This window comes from Oryza glaberrima, chromosome 10 (genome assembly GCF_000147395.1).
Source record: "Oryza glaberrima chromosome 10, OglaRS2, whole genome shotgun sequence".
Taxonomy (NCBI): Eukaryota; Viridiplantae; Streptophyta; class Magnoliopsida; order Poales; family Poaceae; genus Oryza; species Oryza glaberrima.
This window is the reverse complement of record NC_068335.1, coordinates 17,626,492-17,652,363: the sequence shown is the minus strand read 5'-3', so window position 1 is coordinate 17,652,363 and position 25,872 is coordinate 17,626,492. Positions and strand designations below refer to the sequence as shown.

The 25,872-nt window shown below is 44.5% G+C and overlaps 4 protein-coding genes across 4 annotated transcripts; 2 read left to right on the top strand and 2 right to left on the bottom strand.

Annotated features, from left to right (window-relative positions):
• Positions 1–54: 54 nt before the first annotated feature.
• On the top strand, positions 55–1,814 carry LOC127753127 (glutathione S-transferase U17-like). The gene is made up of 2 exons (XM_052278600.1): positions 55–487; positions 1,256–1,814. Exons 1-2 carry the CDS (start codon positions 146–148, stop codon positions 1,628–1,630), a joined length of 717 nt encoding a protein of 238 aa, XP_052134560.1. The 5' UTR covers positions 55–145; the 3' UTR covers positions 1,631–1,814.
• Positions 1,815–7,551: 5,737 nt separating this feature from the next.
• LOC127753177 (uncharacterized) lies at positions 7,552–8,599 on the bottom strand. The gene has a single exon (XM_052278644.1). The coding sequence runs from the start codon at positions 8,311–8,313 to the stop codon at positions 7,834–7,836; it is 480 nt and encodes a 159-aa protein (XP_052134604.1). The 5' UTR covers positions 8,314–8,599; the 3' UTR covers positions 7,552–7,833.
• A 1,811-nt stretch (positions 8,600–10,410) lies between these two features.
• On the bottom strand, positions 10,411–12,273 carry LOC127785596 (aquaporin PIP2-1-like). The gene is made up of 3 exons (XM_052312991.1): positions 11,456–12,273; positions 11,227–11,367; positions 10,411–10,867 (listed from the first exon to the last, which is right to left on the bottom strand). Exons 1-3 carry the CDS (start codon positions 12,050–12,052, stop codon positions 10,751–10,753), a joined length of 855 nt encoding a protein of 284 aa, XP_052168951.1. The 5' UTR covers positions 12,053–12,273; the 3' UTR covers positions 10,411–10,750.
• A 10,752-nt stretch (positions 12,274–23,025) lies between these two features.
• Positions 23,026–24,039, top strand: LOC127786083 (dof zinc finger protein 3-like). The gene has a single exon (XM_052313408.1). The coding sequence runs from the start codon at positions 23,146–23,148 to the stop codon at positions 23,728–23,730; it is 585 nt and encodes a 194-aa protein (XP_052169368.1). The 5' UTR covers positions 23,026–23,145; the 3' UTR covers positions 23,731–24,039.
• Positions 24,040–25,872: the final 1,833 nt, after the last annotated feature.

Below are 25,872 nucleotides of genomic sequence, written 5' to 3'. Positions count from 1 at the left end.
CACGCGACAACGTCGACGAAGCAGAAGAAATTCAAGAAAAAAACGATCTATATAAGCATTTGCATCTGCATCAGCAGAGCAGCTCGAGCAGCAGAGTCTCAGCAAGAACACACACACATCGTCGTCGTCTTCGACGACGACGACCATGCAGTCCGGCGAGCGGCCGGCGGCGGCGGCGGAGGTGCGGGTGCTGGGGAGCTGGGCGAGCCCGTTCGTGATGCGGGTGATGGTGGCGCTGAGGCTGAAGGGCGTGGAGTACGAGCTGGTGCAGGAGACGATGGGGAAGAAGAGCGAGCTGCTGCTGGCGTCCAACCCGGTGCACAAGAAGATCCCCGTGCTGCTCCACCGCGGCAGGCCCATCTCCGAGTCCCTCATCATCGTGCAGTACGTCGACGAGGTCTGGCCGCCGCCGGCCTCCATACTCCCCAGCGACGACCCCTACGCCGCCGCCATCCACCGCTTCTGGGGACAGTACATCGACGACATGGTACGGTCCTCGTGTCTGATTGATTGAAATAATTAGTGAAAAAAATTTAAACGGACTAACCAGAATTAAACTGCCCCATCGTTTTGCTTATTCGATATATTTGCTAACGAAAAATAGTTTATGAATAAAACTTTTATATACGTGTTTTTAGCGATATAAAAACAAAGGCTGAAAAATAAAATTCAATGAAAAAAACCCAAAATTAATTACACACTTAAGGATGAAAATTTAAATTTTGGATAATAAGCATAAGCATAAACGAAAATATGAGACCGTTTGTGGTAAAAACTTTAGACTATATTTTTTTAATATGAAAATGATTACATCCCCGGTCTGTATCAGCAGACACACAACCAATAAGCTTTAGCATTGAGAAAAAAAAGGGGGAAAAAGATCACTTGAATTGCATCACGCGGAAAAGAGAATCCTTGGCTACCAATTCTAAAACTATAGCACCATCGTATATTATTCTGCTTCTTTTGTGATAACAACAAAGATTAAATATGAACCCAACTGGTATACCTGAAAATTATCTACATAGGATTACGCAATTTCTTATATTGTATTTATTATCCACTATTTAAAAGTAAATGTAAAAAACGAAACTACGATAAAAAAAAACCCTCGAAATCAACTCTAAAGTCAATTACCAAAATTCAAATTTTGGTTACGACCGGTAAGAAAACAAGAGTTCTCAAACTGAATTTATTCAAACTTATTCTTCTCCTTGTTTCTCGAATAATTTCCACTCTTGCTGCTTCGATGCAGTTTCCTCCAAGGATTCGGATATTGAGAGGAACCGTGCCCGGAGACAAGAACAAAGCGTCCGACGAAATGACCACCGCTCTGCTGTATCTGGAAGAGGCATTCGTCGAGTGCAGCAAAGGGAAGCAATACTTCGGCGGCGACAGCATCGGCTACCTGGACATCGCTCTCGGATCGCACCTCGGATGGATCAAGGCGGTGGAGAGGATCGCCGGCGTCGAGCTCCTCGGCGGCGCGAAGGTCCCCAACCTGGCTGCCTGGGCGGATCGCTTCTGCGCGCACCCGGCCGTCGTGGACGTCATGCCAGATGCTGATGTATTAGTCGAGTTCACCGCTAAGCATGCTGATTTGATGAGGGCTTTGTTAGCTTCCAAGTGATCTATGGTGATAATGCGATGAATAATCTGTTTCGACGAAGGAGATTCTTAAGTATTATGCATTTTACCACCTGTGTACTGTGGTCATTAGTGAAAGCACGTTAAGAGAGTGATTTGCTAGTAAACTTTCGTACGTTTTATACCCCCCAAAGCCTTCGGATTTGTGATCATCGGATCACCTCAAGATTTATGTATGAAGGAAAAAAATTTCTCACACGTCACACGCAAGATCTTATTGCTAGCTAACCAAACCATAATTGAATGCAAGTTTTTTATAAGTTAAATTGTAGTTACAGCGTAGTTAGAACATAATTACAATATAGTTACACTTCAACTATACTGTAATTACATTTGAAAGTTTTTGCAGCAATTTTTCAGATACTCCCAAAAATAAACAATGACCTTATGGCCTCTTGGGATAATAATCCTATTTTGGATTTGACAGGTTTTTTTTTTCTCCGGTTCAAAGGACATTTTAAACATGGAATAAGTTCACTTGAGGTCCCTTAACTTGTCAACGAATCCGATTTTCGTCCTCCATCCGCAAAACCAGATACAACGGGTCCCTTAACTTACAAAACCGGTGCAAATTTCGTCCTAAGGCAGTATGGCTAGCGGTTTAGTCCGACGTGGCGCTTTGACCACAGTCAGCGCGTCGCTGAGTCAGCGTCCGTGGGGGGTTCGGTTTTACAGTCAGCAGCGAGGGGAAAAAATTGGTGCGTGCTCTGTTCCTCTCTCAGTGCGAACCCTAGATCGAGTTGTCTCCGGCGACGAAGAGGGGCCCGACGCCGCAGTTGGAGGCGGAGAGGGCAACGAAGAGAGGAGCGGCGCTAGGGCGGCGCGGCGCCGCCGTTGGAGGTGGAGAGGGCGACGGCGAGGGCCGCCTTGAGCGTCGCACGGCGGAGTGCGTGGCCGCGCAGGAGCAGGAGCTCGTCGGCGTTGTTAAATAGAGGAGCACATGTAAGCTATGTTGAGCACTGTAGGCTCGATTTAAGTAGTTTTGTTACGGGGATTCTCTTGGATTTGGTGTTATTTAGTAGTTTTGTAGGACAATATTGTTGGATCCGATGGAATTTGGGGCTATTATATTTGCTAGTAGGGGGACAAGGATGTTTGGGATCTGTATGTAGGGGATTTAAATAAGCAGCGGGTTGATTGTTTACTAAAATGTGCATGCAGGACTGTTGTAGTTTGGTGTGATGGATTTGCTGGACAAACTAGTGGTTAGGTTCCATTTCAATGGGGAGTTTGTGACATCTAGGAGGGAGAAGAAGTACTGTGGGGGTAGAGAGGCATTGTCCTATATTGATAGAGATAAGATTTCGCTGCCAGAGATATTTGGACACTTGCGAGACCACTATAAGGTGATGGAAGGTACAATGTTGCATTGGTTGTTCCCTGGGAAGGATTTGAATAGTGGACTTAGAGCTTTGTTGGATGATAAGGTTTGTAAGTTAATGGCAGATTGCATAGATGATTTAGGTGTGGCAGAGGTATATGCTGAAGAGCCAACCATAGTTGACCTATGTGACTCATCAGATGATGACAGCAGTTATGAGGCTGATGAGAGTGAAGATGATTCAGAGGAGATGGAAGTGGCAGAAGGTGGTATGGAGGGTACTGAAGATGCAGTAGCTCTTGAAGGAGGTGAAATTAGGACCAAGACAAATGAAGTTAGGAAGGGCAAAGCCATTAGTTCTGAAATTCCTGAGAACCGACTTGTGGTTTATAATTGTGACAATGATCCATTGGCAAGCCAGGCACCTTCAGAGAGTGAGTCTGATAGTGAGTACATTCCTGGAGATGATGCAGGGTCAGATGATGATGAGGAGATCATAGAGATAGAGAAGCACTACAAGGATGTGAAGAGAAAGGTGAAGGCAGGACAGCTAGAGAATTTAGATGATGTATATCTTGGAGGACAAGGATGGCAAAACATGAATAATGAAGCTGGTGGGGAAGTTGATGGCATTGCTGCTGAGAGCCCAGAGGATGAATCAATGGAGGAGATTTGCACAGATGATGAGGTTAGCACTAAGGAAAACAAGTTCCCAAGATAAAAAAAAAAAAAGGTAGGGACTCCTTTTTTTGAGCTAGGCATGAAGTTTAGCTCAAAGAAGCAGTTTAAGAAGGCTGTCACTAAATATGCTCTAGCTGAGAGGAAGGTTATAAACTTCATCAAGGATGACTTGAAGAGGGTTAGGGCCAAATGTGATTGGGCAAGCTGTCCTTGGGTATGCTTGCTGTCCAAGAATACTAGGAGTGATAGCTGGCAGATAGTTACTCTTGAGAGCTTGCATGCATGTCCACCTAGAAGGGATAACAAGATGGTTACAGCAACTAGGATTGCAGAGAAGTATGGAAAGATTATCCTTGCCAACCCTGGGTGGAATTTGACCCACATGAAGGCAACTGTCCAAGAGGAGATGTTTGCTGAAGCATCTGTTCCAAAGCTGAAAAGGGCTAAAGCTATGGTGATGAAGAAAGCAATGGATGCAACCGAGGGGCAGTATCAAAAGCTATACAACTACCAGCTTGAGCTCCTTAGGAGTAACCCTGGCAGCACAGTAGTTGTCAACAGGGAAATAGGCACTGATCCACCTGTGTTCAAAAGGATTTACATATGCTTGGATGCCTGCAAAAGGGGGTTTGTAGATGGGTGCAGGAAGGTAGTTGGCCTCGATGGCTGCTTCTTCAAGGGGGCAACAAATGGAGAGCTGTTGTGTGCTATAGGTAGAGATGCAAATAACCAGATGTACCCCATTGCCTGGGCTGTTGTGCACAAGGAAAATAATGAAGAATGGGACTGGTTCTTGGACTTGTTGTGCAGTGACCTTAAAGTGTTGGATGGAACTGGATGGGTGTTCATTTCAGACCAACAAAAGGTACATCATTATTTTGTTAACATTAATTTTCAAATGCTGCATGTTTGTGAGATGATAACTAAATGCAATTTTGTTTACAATGCAGGGAATCATCAATGCAGTTGAGAAATGGGCACCACAAGCTGAACACAGAAATTGTGCTAGGCACATTTATGCAAACTGGAAGAGGCATTTCAGTGACAAAGAATTCCAGAAGAAATTTTGGAGATGTGCTAAAGCTCCATGTAGGATGCTCTTCAACCTGGCAAGGGCAAAACTAGCACAGGTGACACCTGCTGGAGCACAGGCCATACTTAATACCCATCCAGAACATTGGAGCCGTGCATGGTTCAGGTTAGGCTCAAACTGCGATTCAGTTGATAATAATATGTGTGAGTCATTCAATAAATGGATCCTAGAAGCAAGATTTTTTCCAATTATCACCATGCTAGAGACAATTAGGAGGAAGGTGATGGTTAGGATTTCAGAGCAGAGAAAGGTTTCTGCTAGATGGAACACTGTGGTCTGTCCAGGGATCCTAAAGAAATTAAATGTGTATATCACTGAGTCAGCATACTGTCATGCTATATGCAATGGAGCTGACAGCTTTGAGGTAAAACACCACACCAATAGGTTCACTGTGCAGCTGGACAAGAAGGAGTGTTCTTGTAGGTATTGGCAACTCTCTAGTCTTCCATGCCCCCATGCAATTGCATATATATTTTACAGAACTAACACACTGGATGAGTTCACTGCTGATTGCTACAAAGTGGATGCTTTCAAGAGCACATATGAGCATTGCCTACTACCAGTGGAGGGCATGAATGCATGGCCAGAAGATGATAGGGAGGCACTGACTGCACCTGGGTATATAAAGATGCCAGGCAGGCCCAGAACTGAAAGAAGGAGAGAGGCTCATGAGCCAGCTAAGCCTTCTAAGGTATCAAAATTTGGCACCAAGGTCAGATGCAGGACTTGCAAGCAGGTTGGCCACAACAAGTCAAGCTGTCACAAACACAATCCAGCTCAAACTGCAGGTGGCAGTTCACAGCAGGTTGCAACACCCAGCCACAATCTTGTACTGTCCAACACCCCCCAGAGTTGTGCACAAAGTAGAAAAAGGAAGGCAACTGGCACCTTGACTACCACTACTTCAGCCTCTCAGTCAAAGGCAACCAGGCTGACAAAAAAGGTAAGCTAAATCAGCCATGCCACTTCATTGTGCATATTTTGATTTAAACTAATGTGTGCTTCATCTTATTCTACAGGCACAAATGGAGCCCCTCCAAATTGTCAGAGTGAATGCAAGGGCAAAAATTTCTACACATTCTGGTGGCTCAGCTAGGGTTGATTTGCAGGCCAATTTTGCAGGCTCCAACAGCTCTACAAGTGCAGCTGTCATTGTTACTTCAGGGAAAGCATCTGTATCTGTTTCAGCTCAAGAACCTGCCAGGACAACTACAAAGAACAAAGCTAAAGTACCACTGCTTCTTCTCCCTCCATGGGAATCTGACAAACTATGATGCATTGTCATTTGTAATGCTAAGCTTTTAGGAATGTTGTGTATAGCAGCTGTGTGATGTAATGGCAAACTTTGAGCCAGCTATGATGTATTTTGTGCAAACTGTGACCTCTGTGATGTAATGCCAAACTTTAGGCCATCTATTATGTGTTTTGTGCAAACTAAGACCTATGTGATGTAATGGCAACCTTTAAGCCAATACTGTGATATGTTATTTGCACTGCTAATGTTTGTCTTCCAGATTTTCATTATATGCATGTGTGCTCAAAACAGAACACTTGTTTGCTGAATGCATGTCTGCTGAGAAAGAATATTTGATGACATTTGTTACTCCAGATGCAAACCAGATTTGGTGACTGACAATGTGATGCAAATCAATTTTTGATGCAATGCCACATTTGAAGCAGCTCTGCTGATTGACATTTGGTTCCTGTGATGTTTCCTAATTTAATTGGCTACATTTATGCTGAGTTTTCTGATATTTGTTTTTCTATCATACAAAACATAATTGCTGCATATTTGTACACAACACACATACATGACATTGCATTCAGCAATTTTGGCAAGACATTCAGAACTTCACATTTCATTGATAAATTTTTGCACCTCACAGTTCTGCCACACATTTTTTTTCCAGCAAACATTGAGACCATGCCCACACAATATCAGTTCTTGCCCAGCACTAACAGAATAACAACACACATACATGACAGGATGCACCAAATGAGCACAGTTCGCTCCTTCTCTAACCTACATTTGCTATCAATTAAAACATCATTTTTCACATCCAACTCACTAACCAACTCCCTCACTGAAGCCAACTCCCTCCCAACTGAAGCCAACTCCCTGCATTGCTCTTCAGACTTCACACGAAGTTCCTCAACCTCCTTCACTGCATCTGCCTTCTCCCTCCTCAGAGAATGCACAGCACCTCGCAAATCATTCAACACCTCCCTCAGAAAGCTGCTCGTCGGGCCATCGTGCCAAGCATAAAAATCGCAGCCCCCTTCCTGTGCGTCAAAAACCCTAATATTTAGGCCCCCAGTCCAAAATAAAACCAATCCAAAATTAACACGGCAAATTCACTCACCCGAGCATTGCGGCACTTGAAATACCGACGACCAGGGTTGTCGACGCTCCAAGATATCCACCTCGCCACCTTCAGTTCGCACCGGCACAGCACCGCTGGTTCGTTCTCGAACGGACCAACGCGATAGGGAATAGGCGAGCCATACAGTTGCCTGGCCGAAGACGACGACGACCCCTCACTCCTTGAGCTTCCCATCGCCACTCCTCCGCCGTCCGAATCACGACGCCGCCGCCGTCCGAATCGCTGAAACCTACACGCCGAAAAGCTAGGGTTTCTGAAATGTGAGAGGATTGGCGCCGAATGCGCGAGAAGCCCCCCCCCCCCCCCCCCAATTTATTCCCCAACGGCCGTGCTGACTCAGCGGTCAAAGCGCCACGTCGGACTAAACCGCTAGCCATACTGCCTTAGGACGAAATTTGCACCGGTTTTATAAGTTAAGGGACCCGTTGTATCTGGTTTTGCGGATGGAGGACGAAAATCGGATTCGTTGACAAGTTAAGGGACCTCAAGTGAACTTATTCCTTTAAACATTGAAAGCGAGAGCATCCCTCCCTCATAGTTCCGGCCATCTTTCCCAAAACAGCATGGCCTAACTCTCTGGGCCCACAAAACATTTCCAGATTTACACAGCACCACCATGGCCCACCTATCTTGGCCCACATAAATATAGCCATAAAGCCCAACTCAACTACTACACGCATACGTACGGAGCAAACCAGGCCGGCCCACTAGCCGCTCGTCTTCGGCGCCGCGCGCGCGCACGCCTCGGCGTCGCCGTGCGCCGCCACGCCCACGCGGCGCCGCGCCACGGCGTACGCCACGGCGAGCGCGGCAACCGCCGCCACGGCAGCGGCGCCGGCGACCACGCCGGCCACCGTCCCAGCCCGGGCGCAGCCGCGGCGGACCTTCCTGGCGGGCGCCACGCCGCCCTCCTCCTGGTCGGCCCTCGCCACGCTCGCCGCCGACTCCCTCAGCTGCCCGCGCGGCGCCGCCCGCGGCGAGAGCGCCGGCGCCGCCCCGGTGGCGTGCCCGCGCCGGGCGCGTTCGCTGGGGTGGAAGAACTCGTACGCGTCCGGCGTCAGCGCGAGCGGGCTCTCGAAGGGGAGCCCGTGCGGGTGCGCCGCCGTCGGCCGCTCCTCGGCCTGTACAAGGCAAGGCGCGAACACAAGAAACACCATCGCCGCCGCCGCCGCCATTGCCATTGCCATGATCTTTTCGGACCTCGAGCTTACTAATCACATCAAGTGTGCAGATGATCTTGTGTTCTTGGATTGCATTGGGTATATATATATATATATAGAAGATGCAGGAGCAAGCAAGCAAACAAATTGTGTTGAGGCTTTGCTTCTACTTCAATTCTTGTAGTGGCAAGCTGAAAGGGAAGCAGAATGATGGCGAGGTGTGGAGAGATGGAATGATGTTTTTGATCTTTTGGATGTCCATGCCTCACAGTCACAGGCTGAGACACATCCTTAATTAATTTGTTCCATTTTCAAAATTTTAATCTTGTTTATCCAGGCTAGTAGGGGCTCAATCATAGACTGATAGTCATACTCCCTCAAAAGTTATCTCAGAGGACTATTAGTTTACTTGGTGACTTTTAAGCAACTTTTTGTTTGCTTTATCTGTGCTTTTGGTTTTGGCCTTGTAATGATGGAAGCATTCTTTGCCACAGATGGTATTAGCTTAGGACGTTCTTGTACCATCCGTGCAGTTAATTGGATGAATTGTACGTACGTATTGGTGAGTTGTGTATTTTTGTTTGGTATAGGATGGTGGTCATTGATCAGTAAAGCCTATCAACATATACTCTCTCCGTCCCATAATATAAGGGATTTTGATTTTTTTTTTTACTATTTGACCAATTGTCTTATTCAAAAAAAAATTTAGAATTATTATTTATTTTATTTGTGACTTACTTTATTATCCAAAGTACTTTAATCACAACTTTTCGTTTTCTATATTTGCACAAATTTTCTAAATAAGACGAGTGGTCAAACAGTACAAACAAAAAGTCAAAATCTCTTATATTATGGGACAGAGGGAGTACTTATTTTCTTAAATCACATTAGTAATGGCTATTGCGATCAACTGATCATGGTGCAGGTCAGCAGGTATCAACATACTACAAAATTAGCAGAAAATTCATCAAATCATTTCAGCTGAACATGAGGGAATTTTGTTCCTCACATGCCCAATACCAACACTCAATATACAGACGGGTTTGCTATATGAGGCAGGGTCGAGCCTAAGAGTTGCTTTCACTTCTTGATTAATTTTATACTACTAGTTACATGTAAGTTTGATTGTAGTCGCAGTATAATTATACTATGGTTACATTTGAAAGTTTTCAAAAAAGAAAAAAAACGTCCAATGTTGTATAGCTACCCCATTCTAATTTTATATTGTTGAACTACAACAATCTAACTACAGTGTTGATTGGAATTGGGTAGATGCACCACCCTGAATCATATACATTTGAAATTTCAAAATTCTCTCCTACATCTTTTACCAAAGAGGCCCCAATTGGCAGCAACAACACCTGCAGGAATGCAGCAGAAGACATCATTCTCACCTCCTCTTCTTCCTCTTCGCCCATCCATCACATCCTACCATGCCGAATTATCATTGCTGCTCCTCAAGACTCAAAGAGCATGGCGCCACGCCGCATGCCGAGGAAACCGCGAGCTTTGAGCAGCAATCGAAACAGGCGTGCGGCGCCACCGTGCCCCCACGTCCCGTCGCCTTTACTCCATCTTCTTCTCCTACACGCAGGTAGCGCCTGCAGGAGTACTAGCTGTTATCAGTAATTCAGTATCATTCAGAGCTTGTCTGAATGTGTTGTGTGTTACTGGCAGCTTATCAGTACTGTGTTTTTGCTTGGAATCTCTCTGAAGAGGGGTGCTTCTTTAGGACAGATTCTTTGCTTAATGGAGTGGGAACAGAAGGATTTCTGAATTCTGTGCCACATTCTGATGTGCCTGTAGGTTAATTTTAACTGACAGGCTAGCTAAGAATGCCTGGTGGTTCTGCAGATTGTTAATTGGATGCAGATTGCTGCTTGGAATCTTGGTGTTAGTTTAAATATCTGTAGGTAATCATGCACAAGGAAGCATGTCTTGTACTAGTATATGATTGCTCCTTTTGGACTTTGGAGAGACTAGCCGATTAGGGATATGGAACAAAAAAAAATATAGTACAGTGTATAGCTAGGTGGTCTGTAATCTGTTGTAATAGTCGTGCGTGTGAGACTGAATTTTGTAATGGAGAGAACTGATGAAGAAATGAATGATCTCTTATGTCTCATTGAATTAAGATTATGTTCCATGGTAACATCACAATGAAAATTGCTCATCAAAAACTGAAACCCAATTGTGTTTCGGAGACAATATCCAAAGCCAAATTCAGTACAACAGTTAATTCAAGTACAGTACAGCTTCTCAACATTTAATGGCTAATTCATGTACAGCACAGCACATGATCCAAAAGGGAGGAGCATGGAGGAAGAAAAAAAGACTGTGCTTGTGCAACTTTTAAGGAGGATGAGCATTATCATCATCATCATCCATCTGAGCCCGTTGTCTCTGGATGCACTTCAATCCAGGCATGGCTAGCTGATTAGTGATCACCACTTGATCCAAGAACTCATTGTCTGGCGCCCTTGAATGAGCCCAACGCCTTGAGAGTACTCGCCCTCAGCACATGCTCGTGGTATAGCGTCGCAATGGCGGACCCGACAAGAGGCCCTACCCAGAAGATCCACTAAAAAAAGGGGAAAGATTCAGAATTTCAGATTCTAAGGTCAAGAATTTGTTCGTCCAAAATTTCAGTTCTATCAGACCCCTGATACGATATTATTTCAAAATTTTCAGTTGTACCGGACTCGATTCGATATTATTTTTACTGATTTTTTTTGGGTTTTTATTATTTTTTGTGAATTTAGTAATATTTGTTTAAATTCGACCAAATTCTCTTCAAAAATCAAGTATTTTCGGCCCGAAAAACGGAATTTCAGAAAAAAAATCGGTTGTATCTGTAACCCGGATGCCAATGCTGAAAACGATAGATTGAATCCCTGCAGCTACTGATCAGTGACGCGACGAATGGATGATTGCGAGTACCTGATCGTGCCAAGCATTGGGCTGGTTGTAGACGACGGCGGCGCCGAAGCTCCTCGCCGGATTGATGCCCGTGCCGGTGATCGGGATGGTGGCGAGGTGCACCACGAACACCGCGAAACCGATGGGCAATGGCGCCAACACCTGCAGACGAGCGACTCGCCGGAGAAGACGAGAACCTCACTATACTCTCCATGTCGAACACCATGAGCTGTGGTGAGCTATCGCTTACCGGGATGTGGCTGTCGCGCGCGCTGCGCTTGGCGTCGGTGGCGGAGAAGACGGTGTACACGAGCACGAACGTGCCGGCGACCTCGGCGGCGAGCCCGGCGCCCTTGGAGTAGCCGTCGCCGACGACGTTGGCGCCGCCGCCGTGCCGCGCGAAGTGGGCCGAGTTGAGCGCCCGGACGAGGCCGGCGCCGCAGACGGCGCCGAGGCACTGCGCGGCGACGTAGAGCGCGGCGCGGAGCAGCGTCACCTTCCTCGCGACGAGCAGCCCGAGCGTGACCGCCGGGTTCACGTGCCCGCCGGACACGCCGGCGGTGCAGTAGACGAGGAGGAAGATCGTGCCGCCGAAGGCCCAGGCGACGCCGAGGAGGCCGACGCCGCCGCACGCCTCGCCGTCGCCGCCCTCGTCCTGGCGCCGCTTGTGCCCGATCACCGTGGCCACCGTCACGTACAGGAACAGCAGCGTCGCCACGAACTCGGCGATCGCCGCGCGGTACAGCGACCACCGCCGCAGCTCCGACGAGCCAAGAAACGGCTGCGGCGCCGGCTCGGCGTAGTCCCTCCCGCCGCCGGCGTGCTGCTCCTCCTGGCTGATAGCCATTTGTATCTTTTCAGTTCTTACAAGTGAAGATGATACTGCAAGTTTGCAAACTGCAACTGAACACAACGAACACACTCATCAGAGTACGACTAAAAATGGCTGTGGCTGAATAAATTTAATGAAGTTTAGGATTTCTCGTTTCGAAGATTCCGATTGGCCGACTAACTCCTCGTTCTTGGATTTTTTAAATGCTAATCTGCATCAGATCTCAGGTTGGTGAGTGATCAGCTAACCGAGAAGAGGATGGCATCAGATCTCGCGTTAGTGATCAGCTAACCGAGGAGAGGATGGAAAACAAATTAAAAAATACTAGTCAGGCTAACCGTACTTCTAAATCGTGTGTGCTTCTGCGCTAAATCTGAGGGCTCCATCGGTTGCCTGAAGTGGTTTATTAGTGATAAAAATATAATTTGTGGGACAAATATTTACATACGTGTTCTTAACGACTTAAAAGAATCTGTGTTGGAAAAAACATCAAAGTCAACTTCAAAATTAATTTTCAAAATTTTATTTCAGCGAGAGCTTGTAAGTCATATGGCAAACGACAACTTGAATTTTCTTAGCTGCAAAGTATTGCCTCTGTTTTTTTAATTGTGTGATGTTATTGAATTTTAGATATGGCGTTTAACCATTCTTTTTATTTAAAAGACTGCATAATTATCATTTATTTTGTAGTGATTTGTTTTATTATAAAGGCAATTAAAACATTATTATTTTATTTGCACCAAAAACAATTAGTAAGCAGCGTCATTCATTTAAGAACCGAGGGAGCGGGAACATACATCAGAAGAAGATTAACGGAAACATGAGGTACGAGGTTCTTCAACACTTTGTAGAACATATTGTTGGCCTCTTGTAATACGCTAAGCAACGTTGGACTGACATTTCTCTAAGCAGCATCAGGCCACGGCCCAACATCAATCTTAATCCACTTCTGTCATTAAGAAAAGGAGTAAGTCTACTTTGGCTCCCTTAAAGTGGACCAAATCTAATTCATGACCCTCACTCGCAATACCAAATATGTTGACTCCTTAACCGTGAAAACCTGTCTAATTTAACTCCTAAGCTAGTATTAATAGTAGTATTTGCTAACTTGACATCCACGTGACATCCTAGTCATCAAATAAAATAAAAAAAATAAAGTAGGGTCCACCTGTCATACTCCATAGTCTCTCTCCTTTCTTCTCTACCCCACTCTCTCCCCCCATGTGTTTCTCGGTGGACGGCAAAGGGTGCAGGCATGGACGGGTGGTTGGGGAGTGCACAAGGCATCGTGCAGCGCAATGCAGCAGGCAGGACGATTCCGACGGCAGAGACAACAATGGCGCGGAGGAAGGCGTCGGGGGAGATGGAGAGCACACTCCCAACCGCCACTTCTCATCCCCACTCCGTGGCAGAGATGGAAGGCGGTAGTGGCCGCGGCGGGGAGGGAGCAAGAAAGGGTGCAAGCCGGCGCCGCGATGACGCCCGCCTCCCTGGCTTGACGGTCGCATCCTCTTTGTCAGCGGCCAACGGCGGTGGCGGCCCACACCGGTTGTGTCCCCAACTCCCAACCCTCCACCTAATTCCCCCACCTACTACAAGGAGCGATTCAAGTCTAGAGGAGCCAAGGCGCCTCCTCCTCCATGCGCCATTGCCCTCCATGCATGGAGAATAGATGGAGAGAGGAAGAGGAGGAAGGAATACAAAGAAAAGAATGAGAAGGACAAATATGATACACTGACATATGGATCTCATATGCTGACTCATCCTGTTGGACCAGTCAACGAGCCACGTTAGCGAAAACCGCCCACAAAACCATCGAGGGAGCCATTTTGCATTAGTTTTAATTGTGTGTGTGTATTGTGGGGCGTCAAGATATCTAGTATTACGGTTGAAGGATACAAACCATATTAGACCAATATTTAGGGGGTTAAAGTGGACTTAATCCAAAAGAAAACAATCTTGATTACTGATGCAGAGACAAATACGTCTGGCGCAAACAAAACAATGAAACATTTGCGGCCCAATCATTCCACAGACTTTACTCACTTATCAACTTATCCAGCCCGCATGATTGTAATTTTGTGTGCGCGCGCGTGCGCGCGTCTCTCTCTCTCTCTCTCTCTCTCTTTATATATATATATATATATATATATATATATATATATATATATATATATATATATATATATATATATATATATATATATATATATATATATATATATATATATATATATATATATATATAAAAGGTATGTTTGCTTTATTGCCACTTTCAACACTACCAAATTTTGGTTGGGTAACGAACTAAACATTACCCTATCAATGCCGTAGCTTGAAGGTGTCAAGGACATTCCTCCGCCGGGACAACCCGCCACTCCAAGAGTCTGGCGCACTATTCTGCTTGCCGTCATGTGGAGTATTTGGAAACGCCGCAACAATAAGGTCTTCAATTCCATTGACAATCCCGCCTCGTTGTGCTAGTGACATTGATCTTTGGTCCCACCGATGTAAAAATACTGAGAGCAAGCAACAGCTCCGTAACTGGGCCTCCTACCCCTATGTAACTATCTCTTAATTCTTTCTTTCTTTTTTTAATTCTTTTTTCTTCCTTCTCACCCCCTGTAACACCTCTCCTGTAAATGTTTCTTCATTTCAATAAAAGTTCAGGCTGGTGCCTTAAACACACGCCGTAGTTTCCCAAAAAAAATGCCATTTTACCACAATTTAATAGCTTCAGAACTTTTTCCCACAAAAACACTACCAAATTTTGAGAAGGAACCAAACAAAATTTTATCAATAATATTTCCCCAAAAAATTGTTTTTGGGTTTCCTAAACTGAAATAGGAAGTGAAAAAACTCCTCCCTCCAACAGATAGCCTAAATTCAATCCCCAAAATTTAGGGACTGTTTACTTTGATGCCATTTTCAACCATACCATTTTTTGGCAAAGTTGCCAAAAAAAAATGTCTACGTTTAGTTTGTTGTCAAATTTGGTCAATATATAAGAAATCCTGCCAAAATTTTGGTAATATTATCATCTTGTCAAAATTTTGGCATTGTTAAAACTTGGTAAGGCTTATTTTGGTTACAATCTGAACATGCCCTTAAAAGTGGGCCCTTCTGTTAAACTACCAACAGAAAATTTCATTTTTTTTCTTTCACGCATAGAAAGATCGTTATCTCCCACGCGTGGGAACGGGAGGAGAGAGGCGGGAGTGCGAGATTGGGAATGAGTTTTGCATCCGCATATAAACAGAGCGAGGAATCGGGAGAATTGAACTCCAAAACTCGGATAGGAGGGTAGGGGATCTGTTGGAGCTGTTTTTTGGACTAAAATCCCTCAAAATCAGTTTTGGGAATTAGATAGTTAGACTGTTGGTGATACTCAACAAAATAAACAATCCTATGGCACTGAGGAGCCCCCGTTAAACCAAGTACGACTCCTAAGAGGAAGGTGCGAGAAGTGAAATTTAGAGTTTTCCAAACCGTCGGTTACCGCAAAAGGAAAACCGCAGTAAACTCCTTGAATTCAAATAAATGTTAAAAATAATTTAAAATTTTGATAATTTTTATACGGTTTGCCATGGTTGCCGTGGTAACCGTGCTTACTACCGAGACGAGGTAACCCCGGCCCCGGCGGCTTGAGAAACCCTGATGCGCCTAACAACCTCCCGATAGAATTGTGCTCTATCTTTGTGCCACTTGTTACCTCGTCGTCGTCGGACTGCATCGGAGGCGGCGACAGACGAGAATTCTTTACATTCGCCGGTTTTCCAGCGGTGGAGATCGCCCAGATCGTCACCTTCCTCTCAGCTTAATTTCCTGCCGGCGCCGTCCACCGCGCCGCAGTGCGTGCACCGTCGGCCGGCGCGTCGCTCCTGCCGTTGGCAGCAGACGCCAGCAAAAACACCGGCGCAATCTCCCTTTCGGCTGATCATCTCTCATCTCCTGTAATTGTTTTTTTCCCCTCGTTGCAATGATCCACCTCGCAAGCGTACAAGCCATGTGGCGAATTTTTTTTAAAAAAAAACGCGCCAAAAAAACTACCACTTGATTTACAACTTATGACTTGACGCTTTAAATTCTTCCTGATCCTGAGTTCCTGACACCTCCCAACCTGACACTAAACTAAACAAATTAAGCACTCCTTTTCCTGGTAGTTTTTTTTTTTGTTGTTTTTTTAAGCATGAAAGCTTCAGAATCAGAACAAATGAGGAATAGATTAATTAGCAGCTAACGAAGAACAAGTAATACAGTTCTGGGAAGTTTTTAAAATCAGGACAAGTTGTGTGCGCAGGATTAAACAAAAGGTGCTCAAAGACCAAGCACTGGATAAGATCATGGGTGGCAGGTGACGACCTCTCTCGCTTCGCTTTCCTGCCATTGCAAACAATGTTATCTACACCGCGAATCTCCGGCTTAAACAAAGGCAGAGTGATCATGGGGCACTTGCATTGTTAATCAGTCTCACCTCACCCCTAATTCTTTTTTCAGCTCACATTATGTTTTTCCCTTGTTCTTACAGCATATACAATAGCAGACTGTAAACCAGCTACAAACACATTTTAAGTAAGAGGAGAGAGGAAAGCAGCGGGCTACATATTATATCTAGCTGCAGTACAGACTACAAGATGTATGTGTGTATGGCATGTGGGACCATGTATTAATTGTGTAGTATATATTTATAAGTAACTGTGTATGAATTAACTATTAAATCGACTATAGATGATTTGGTGTTAATAGTTGACTATACTATTAAACTTGCTCTCAGAGCTATCATAAGTGTTGACAGCTAGTACTTCATGTCTTGATCTACACCACATCGATTACCATCCCAAAAACGCTAGTACTACTAGCTGCTTATACGCAATCATTCAATTGCAAGTGTGACATGACAGTTAGTCCCAAACACACGTGTTATGTGTTCATAAAACCAATCAGTGGACAGCCTTGCTCCAAGTGGCCACTCACCATTGCAGAAGAACACATCTCTCAACTGTCAATCTCACACTCTCTGAACACATACGAGCTTCTTCAGTAACCCCTCCAATGGCGGGTCGACAGCCACTCCCAGACCACCGTTTACGACGACGGGCGATCGTCGGCAAAAATGCACTGTGCCACAGCTAAGCTGGAGATCACTCTGGCCACTTGGCAAATGTCCAAATGTACAATGGCTGCAGCGATATGATTCGGATCAGCTCCCCCCATCTCGCTCTGCCTCCGGTTTCAGCTACAAGGACAGAGAAAAAGCACGCATTATCTTTTCAGTAAATTCAGTGCTTCATCAATCTTGAGGAACAAGTGGCGTTTGAAAGTTTGTTTTTGCAGCAATTTGGAGGCTACTAGTAATTAAATTTGAAGCGCACGTACGCACGATCCACACGTGTTCACCCCGGCCGTGATGGTGCAGCAAAGTATCTGATCTCCCCATCGGCTTTTCTCCCCAATTGGGACCAACTGCAGTATAGTATAGTATATATACAAATCTCCTCCAAGAAAAGCTGTTTTTAAAAAACGAAATCCGTTCAAATCAAAGCGAGGAGAAGTTTTCTATAATTGGTGCGCTGAGATTTGCGCATTGCATTGACTAGATTCTGGCATCCAATACACTTGTGTAATCTCTCTATTTTTTTCTGTTGTACTACATTTTATTAGCACAAGGATTTGAACTGCCAATCCGGATTAAGATTCTGCATCTCGCGTCCCTTTGCGTGGTGTTTGATCAAATCGACCAATTGGGTGTAAACACATACACGGAATACTAGATACAGTACTCAATATCAAATGGAAGCGTAGTGTAGTCGAGCGAGCTTTTTCTGAACTGCAGCTGAAGCAAGATGCTGCAGCCAAGATGAGGTACGGACCAACAGTACACGTGGATAGCTCGTACTAGTCACTGTAGGTGGGCCCGCACCGCCCTCGGCCCACTTTGATGAGATTCTCAGCTGGCCCAGCGCCAACTTCCACGCCTAAATTTATTAGTACAGAGTTTCCGTGGCGAACTTTCATCGTCCACCTTATTTGAAAGATTTTTAGTAAAATAAGAAACATAAGACACGTATAAAATTATATTTATGTTTATTATCATTTAACAATAATAAAAATACTAATTATAAAAAAATTTAAAAAGACGGACAATCAAAGTTTGTATACGGGAATTTATGGCTGCACTTAAAATAGGACAAGGAGTACGAGCCTATATTGAGAAATTAAAACAGCCTGTATAGAGTAGTACCAGTATTATTTTGATTTGATCATTTTATCCAAAGTTGATGGGCGTGGTGATAATTTAATCGCATTGACTTGATGACCACAGGACCTTGCATTTAAAAATGAAGGGGGTTTTCATTTTCTGAATTTTATAACCATAATATTTTAAGCTTTGGATAAGAATTTAGAGTATTTGGGAAGCTACTTCTTACTACCTCCGTCCCGATATAGAGATTAAATATAGTTACAATGTACTCCCTCCGTATTTTAATTAATGACACCGTTGACTTTTTAGCAACGTTTGACCATTCGTTTTATTTAATTTTTTTGTGAAAATATGAAAATGTTTATGTCATGCTTAAATAGCATTTGATGATGAATCAAGTCACAATAAAATAAATGATAATTATATATTTTTTTTTGAATAAGACGAATAGTCAAACGTTGGACAAAAAACAACGGTCATACATTAAAATATGGAGGTAGTAGTAGTGTAATTATATTGTAGTTACCTATAACTATATTATAAGTATATCTAATTTTGTTTTACCCAAAAAAACTTGTGGCTGCTTTTTAGCAATTCCTTGTACATTGGGTTGATATAATCATTTTGTCCAAAGTTTATAGGTTGGTGTTGATTTAATCGCATTGACTTAGTACTACTAAAGAGCCTTCTAGTATTGGTACTGTGTTTATTATGGCATTGACAGCGTTACTATTGACTTTGAGGTGCCTTGTCCTTGGGGCAAGATGCCACGCTAGTGGCTGGTTAATCGTGAAGTCAACCGTGGTCCGGTCCTCTCTGGCGTTTGACGATTTGATCCCCCGGTTTATGGCGAGTACAAACCAATACTTTAACCGGTTCACGTGTGCACAGGCTAGTACCACTAGTGATAATAAAAACTCCATGCTACTGTAACTTAAGGCCCTGTTTATTTCAGATTAGAATTATTATAATCTAGATTATTGAGTCAGATTACTATAAACTAGATTGTTATAATCTGTAATAGAATAAGCGGTTAGTTATTTCTTTCCTAGATTATTAGAGCCTAGATTATAGGGTTTGCAAGTCTAAAGAGAGAGTGGGGAGGCATGGTTGGTAATTTTTTAACTAATAATTTAGAAAAAGCTTACCTAAATGAGCTTATCAGATTATAATAAGCTGGGCTCCAGATTATAATAAGCTACTTTAATATGTTGTTTGTTTCTTTCAGCTTACTCTCAATAATCTGGATTATAATAATCCCAAGCTGAAAGAAACAAGGCCTAATTAATTAACATCAATCGGCTCATTATCAAAGGTCAGTACTCCCTCCGCCCCCATTTTAAAGTTTAGTTGTGGGTTATTGTGTCCAATGTTTAACCGTCCGTCTTATTTAAAAAATTTTTACGATTAGTATTTTTATTGTTATTAGATGATAAAAATATAAATAATACTTTATGTATGATTTTTTATTTTTTTTAAATTATCAAATAAAACGAATGATCATGTATTGGATACAGAAACCCACGACTAACTTCAAATATAGTAACGGATAGAGTAGTTGCATTGATTTTCTTGGAATTTGGTAAAGATTTAAAATCCTCGTTTCGAAGTACTCCTACTGCTTCGCACATCAACCAAGGGAAAGAAGAAAAAAAAAGTACTACTACTAGCAATCGTGGATTTTAAATATTAAACCAGTTCAAAAACATCGAACTCTCGCTAGCTGTAACAACGAAGTGACGGCGTCTCTCTCCTGTGCACTTGACGGCGGCTGCTCCCTTTTACCCAACACGGCAGTGCTCCACGTCTCACCATCTCATCTCCTCGCCTCGGATACTGTGGGCCCACGTCGGACAGGCGACAGGGGAGAGGTACACTCCCACTTCCACGTGGGCCCCACCTCCACGTGCCGGCCTGCCAGCTGCCACGGCCTCTCCTGGCCTGCCAGGTGTCCCTCCCCGCCACGTGTCACCCCGCCCCGCCACAACGACCACACCCCCACCCCCACGTCGCGACAACGGGGAGCAGAAAAGCGAAAGGCATCAGGGGGCATCACAGAGAGAAGAGATTGGGAGGGGGTAAATTTACCGGAACGCCCCTGCCTTTTGTCGTTTTCCGCGCGCCGACGTCATGGGGAGAGTGTGGGCCGTCGGATCGAATTGATCGGGGAGACGTGAACCGTCGGATTTCTTTTAGAGGTTGGGGTGCAGACTATACAGAGGCTGTGGGAGTGGCGCAGAGGCGCTTTCGGAGCTGAAAAGCGGGTTTTCACGAAAGTGGAACGTACTCGTACGTTGCGGCAACAATGCAATGATGGCGGGGGCGCACAGGGCGCACAGCTTTGGTGGGGTTTGATTGCATAAGAGAGGAAATTATTTACTGACAAAGAGCTCTCAGACAGAGCATCGTGCGGTGAAAGAGAGATGGCAAGAGTGCGGTACTGCACAGTGAACACTAGCCAAGAGTTTTTACGAACTTATTCCTACCTTTTTATATGTCGAAGTCGTTAAATCGAACTAATTGGTATATGGTTCTTGTTGGTTGATTTTATTGGCTTGCTATCAATAAAGATCAAGAGAAAATTAATCCTTAACGATAAAAAAATAGAAATAAATAATTTGTTTTTGTGTGATATGTAGAAAAAACGAATTTGTTTTCTATTTTGGAGATAGACTCCCGAGCTCCACCGACGTCGCATTTAAAAGAAAGAAAAGAGGCACATGGGACGCTTGAAAGTCTAAACTAAAAAAATACCTTAAAACCAATTGTCCAATCAATTTGGCGCTGAAAAGTGTTTATGAGGTATCTCTACATCATCTCTTTGCGTCAACAGGAAGCTCAGGGTAAGAAGGAGAAGAACAAAAGAAAAACAGAAGAAGAAAGAAAAGAAAAAGAATAACAGCAAGAACGACAAGCAAAGGAATTCACCAGTCAATTGGCTTCAATGGCTTCAAAAACAAGGTTAGTTAGATAAATTTTGTATTAAGTAGAGATGATCATGTTTAAGTTAAGTAAGATAATATGTATGCCCCTCTTACTCGTAACCCGTATACCAATATATCAATATATGACCTATTTCATATTGTTCTGCTCGTATAATCAATTAATCCTTCATTATATTTAACATCCAGATATCGATGGGCTTAGGAACTAGGGTTTGTACCTGCTAAAACCTTTAATCCTTCATTTGTACTAGTAATAAAATGGGATAGATCCGCCTCTCTATTTTCTTTTTAAAAAATATATCATTGTTCAAAATAAAAATGTGAAGGACTATGTAGAGAAAAAAAAGAGTGCACATTGTCCACACCGGAGCCTATTACTTGACGTAATAATACTAGTGATATTTGATATTAGTATCAGTGTATCACAAAGATGCAGGAGTAATGGTAGGTATCATTGGTGGCATTATAATAGTAGTTGTTGTTTTGGATCCAACTACTTGTATTAATACCTAATATACATGCTACATACCGTATACTATTTCCTTTAAAAAAAATGTTAGTATACATCTGTACTCCAACCGCCCCCATACGCAAATGTCCAAATAAACACGTTTCTGCAAAAACAAAAAGATGTCCACAACTACCCTTAAAATAAGTCCACAATATTTATATAGATAGAGTATTCTCGTAATGGTTATCTGGTACGCAAAACTTATTACACCCTCTATTTTATATTACGTATCGTTATAAGATTTAAATTTATGCCAAAATACTTATCGCTTCCTATGCTTCTTCAATGTAGTCATACATTAATATAGTCACAAGACTCACTACTCTTATTGTACCATCTGTTTTGAAAAACTAATTGGGATGTATTTGACAAGGATAACCATGTGCCGATTTGCTAGAACAATAAATAATTTGAAATGGAGTGAGTACTCTATGGACTATAGTAATTAGGGGCAGATCTATCCAATAGACAGTGTGGATCAACTGAATCAGCTACGACATGTGTCACCTCACACCCCTAAGACCCCCTACCCCTTATGGTAGTTATGGGCCATCAAAATTAGATATAATAATAACCCCGCAAAAAATAGATATAATAAGGTGTGAACGTCCAACAAATTAGTCCATCTCTTCATAGCACACATGCCACAAACAATGATCGATCCAGTTATGTGATTGGACTATAAATACGATATATGTTGTGTTCGATTGCTCTTATCGAATTAATATCTCCGTTCTCTGTCCCATCTATATTTTAAAAGTGCGTCCGCCACTATTGACATTATACTCTCATCAAAGTTTCAGAGGATTAAAATAAAAAAAAAAAAGCAATTGGCATGGCAAACCTAGAGAGCACGCAGGAATGGCTGCAGCTGCAACTTCCCATCTCCCCAGTGTGTGTGGCGGCACACCCACTCGTACAATTCACATGCTTCAACCTGTGCGACGCCCATGACGGCCAACAAAGCAAAACCTTGGGCAGAACACGTACTCCCTCCGTTTAAAAATATTTAAACCTAAAATAATATTTAACTATTTAGTTTGCTCAAATTCGTTGTACTAACTAACCTCAAATCTCATCCTATTGGTTTTTTCTGAGCGCCCATGACGACCGGAACACGTATGCTGCACCCATGCCTCCACCCCCCACAATCCCCCAGCCGTTTTCTGGCGCTTCCCATACAAACTGACGCGCTGTCTCGACCCCAGTGGCAGCGCCGTAGATACATACGCCCACCCGCCGCGCCCACTTCCGTCCAAACCCAACCCAAACCCCCCCCACCCTTATCCACTTCACACCCCCCTCCCGCTATAAAATCCCACCAAAACTCAACCCCACTCTCAACTCTAAACCAAAACCACCACACACTCTCCGGTTTTTTTTTTTCCTTTTCATTTTTTTCTTCTCCTTCTCCGTTGCTTTCGCTTCTCCCTCGAACGCCGTGTGTGCGATGGCCGGGCGGAGCGGTGGCGGCGGGGGGATGTCGATGGTCGCGGCGCACCGGCTGTTCGCGCCGCCGCCGCAGCAGCACGGGGCGGAGGCGGTGGAGCTGGACGAGGCGGAGGTTATATGGGGGACGTCGTCGGCGTCGTCGTCGCCCGTGGAGGCGTACCTGCGCGGTGGTGGCGCCCCGCCGACGCATGTGGCGGTGGCGTCGTCGAAGGGCGGGAAGGGGAAGCGAGGTGGCGGCGGCGGGGCGGGGGCGAGGGAGGGAGGTGGTGGCGGTGGGGGAGGGGCGGTGGCGGCGGCGTCGCTGCCGGTGAACATCCCCGACTGGTCGAAGATCCTCGGCACGGAGTACGGCGGCAGGGGGAGCGCAGGCGCGGCCGCGGCGCGGTGGCCGTCGGACGAGCGCGGCGGCGACGAGGAGTGCCGCGGGGGCTTGGGCTGGGTCCCGCCGCACGAGCTCCTCCTCTGCCGGGAGCGCGCCGCCGCGTCCTTCTCCGTCCGCGAGGGCGCCGGCCGCACGCTCAAGGGCCGCGACCTCCGCCGCGTCCGCAACGCCATCTGGGAGAAGACCGGCTTCCAGGACTAACCCCCTCCTCCTCCACCACCACCACCGCCGCCGCCGCCGCCGTGATCCTCCCCGTCGAAGAGGACCTAGCCGCCGCCGCGGCCGTCGTCTACATACCGCGACGCCCGTACGGATTCGATGAGTTCTTCACCCTTTTTCCCCCCCTGAAACTAGCTGTGATTGTGATCGAAAAGATCACAGCGGAGAGTAGAGAGAGAGAGAGATCAACCAACGCCTCTGGTTTTTGGCATTTTTTCCCCCCGAGAGGCTCGATGTATTACTACCACTATTGTTCACTATTATTAAGATCAATTAATATTAATTAGTTCATCACTCGTCTTCACCGTTCTGTTCCCTCTTAACTAATCATCGCAGTAATCATATCTCACGGATTCGCTGTTCAATCGATCCATCGATTTGGGGGAGAAACGATCAAACGAAGAATTAATCGAACGCGAGAAAGAAAAGGGGGGAGCGAAATGTCGACACCTCGCATTAACTAGGTTAGTTAGCGCACACTCACACGGAGGGAGTACTTAACGGCAAAGCAAGAGAGAATATGCTCGCCCGCTTTGCTCCCCAGCCGAGCCGAGACCACCGCGCGAGAAAACGACAGCTCCGTTCTTGCAACAGTCCAAGATTAATGGTAAACTTGTCAAAGTTATAAAAACGATAATCGAAACGCTGTGGATAATACAGAAATTAAATTGTATTGGATGGGACATGCTGGATACAAGTGTCTAGATTCATGGTATTGGAAAACGTATTATCCAATTCTTTCTCCGTCTTAAAATATCATGGTACGAAACGTTATAAAATATAAGAATCCATGATCGGATTAGACTTTTTCTATTTAGATTCATAATGCTAGAAAACATTTAATCCGGTTCTATATTCTTATATTTGATATTGGTGGAATAAAAGATTGGTTTTACTATTTAGATGGAAGGAGTATAATTGGGGATGGAAGTCTTCGGTGTGTTTAGTTCATGTTAAAATTGAAAATTTGATTAAAATTAAAATGATGTGACGGAAAAATTGAAAGTTTGTGTGTATAAAAGTTTTGATGTGATAAAAAAGTTAGAAGTTTGAAGAAAAAATTGAGAACTAAAAGTCTCAGCGAATATTCGCCGCGGTGGTGAAGGAAAAGGTAAAAGGAGAGATGTTTGAGAGGAAATTGGCAGGGAAAGCAACAAGAAAGAAGGCAGGACGGTGCGGTGCAGAAGCTACCACTAGGCGAATTTATCCGTTGAAACGAAACGGGAGCGCGCAAAAACGCAAGCGAAGCGGGCGGGGGAGTATTGCCGCGTCCGCCATCGAGAGAGCGACGCGACGCGACGCGTCGCTCATCACCACGGAGAAGAGAAGAAGCGGATACGTATTCTCTGACACTGACACGAGAGGGAAAAAAAAAAGGGTGTGTGAGTAGACTTGACATACGGAGTCGTGGACTCTTCTTTTTATTTTTTGTTTTGCCTTTTCTGTTTGGGACTTTTAAAACGTAAAAAAAAAACAAAAAGGTCGCTGTGCGTGGTGATGGACTGATGGTGGCGGAGCGGAGTACGGGGTGAACAAGTCGCTGCCTGCCAACGCGACCCAGCTTTTCCGCGGAGATCGTACGTGGTGGTTCGGAGCCGCGAGCCCCGACTGACTCGGTCGCAGCAGAAGAGGGACCGAGAGGTGGAGGACCGGCTGGGGCAGGAAGAGTTTGGCAGCGCGTGGTAGGTAGAGCTAGGTTGGGCCGCGAGGGAATTCTAGCGTTTGGATGCAGAAACTTAACTTTAACTTTAGTCTCTATATTTAGATACTAATTTAGAGTATTAAATATAGACTATTTACAAAACTAATTGCATAAATGAAAACTAATTTGCGAGATAAATTTTTTAAGCTTAATTAATCCATAATTAGAGAATGTTTACTGTAGCATCACATAGGCTAATCATGAATTAATTAGACTTAATAGATTCGTCTCGCGAATTAGTCCAAGATTATAGATGGGTTTTATTAATAGTCTACGTTTAATATTTATAATTAGTGTCCAAACATCCGATGTGATAGGAAGAGTTTGGCAGCGCGTGGTAGGTAGAGCCAGGGATGGAATTGGAAGGAGACGGCATACGGACGTCAAAACCAAACAGATAAACGGGATGAAACAACAGACGA

What these genes read in the sequence shown, in the direction of transcription:
- LOC127753127 (XM_052278600.1), top strand. Translation starts at nt 146, where the DNA reads ATGCAGTCCGGCGAGCGGCCGGCGGCGGCGGCGGAGGTGCGGGTGCTG. An exon ending in GACAGTACATCGACGACATG is followed by an intron (nt 488 to 1,255) that starts GTACGGTCCTCG and finishes GCTTCGATGCAG; the next exon opens with TTTCCTCCAAGGATTCGGAT.
- LOC127753177 (XM_052278644.1), bottom strand. Translation starts at nt 8,313, where the DNA reads ATGGCAATGGCAATGGCGGCGGCGGCGGCGATGGTGTTTCTTGTGTTC.
- LOC127786083 (XM_052313408.1), top strand. Translation starts at nt 23,146, where the DNA reads ATGGCCGGGCGGAGCGGTGGCGGCGGGGGGATGTCGATGGTCGCGGCG.
- LOC127785596 (XM_052312991.1), bottom strand. Translation starts at nt 12,052, where the DNA reads ATGGCTATCAGCCAGGAGGAGCAGCACGCCGGCGGCGGGAGGGACTAC. An exon ending in CGCGCGACAGCCACATCCCG is followed by an intron (nt 11,368 to 11,455) that starts GTAAGCGATAGC and finishes GCTCGTCTGCAG; the next exon opens with GTGTTGGCGCCATTGCCCAT. An exon ending in CCAATGCTTGGCACGATCAG is followed by an intron (nt 10,868 to 11,226) that starts GTACTCGCAATC and finishes CCCTTTTTTTAG; the next exon opens with TGGATCTTCTGGGTAGGGCC.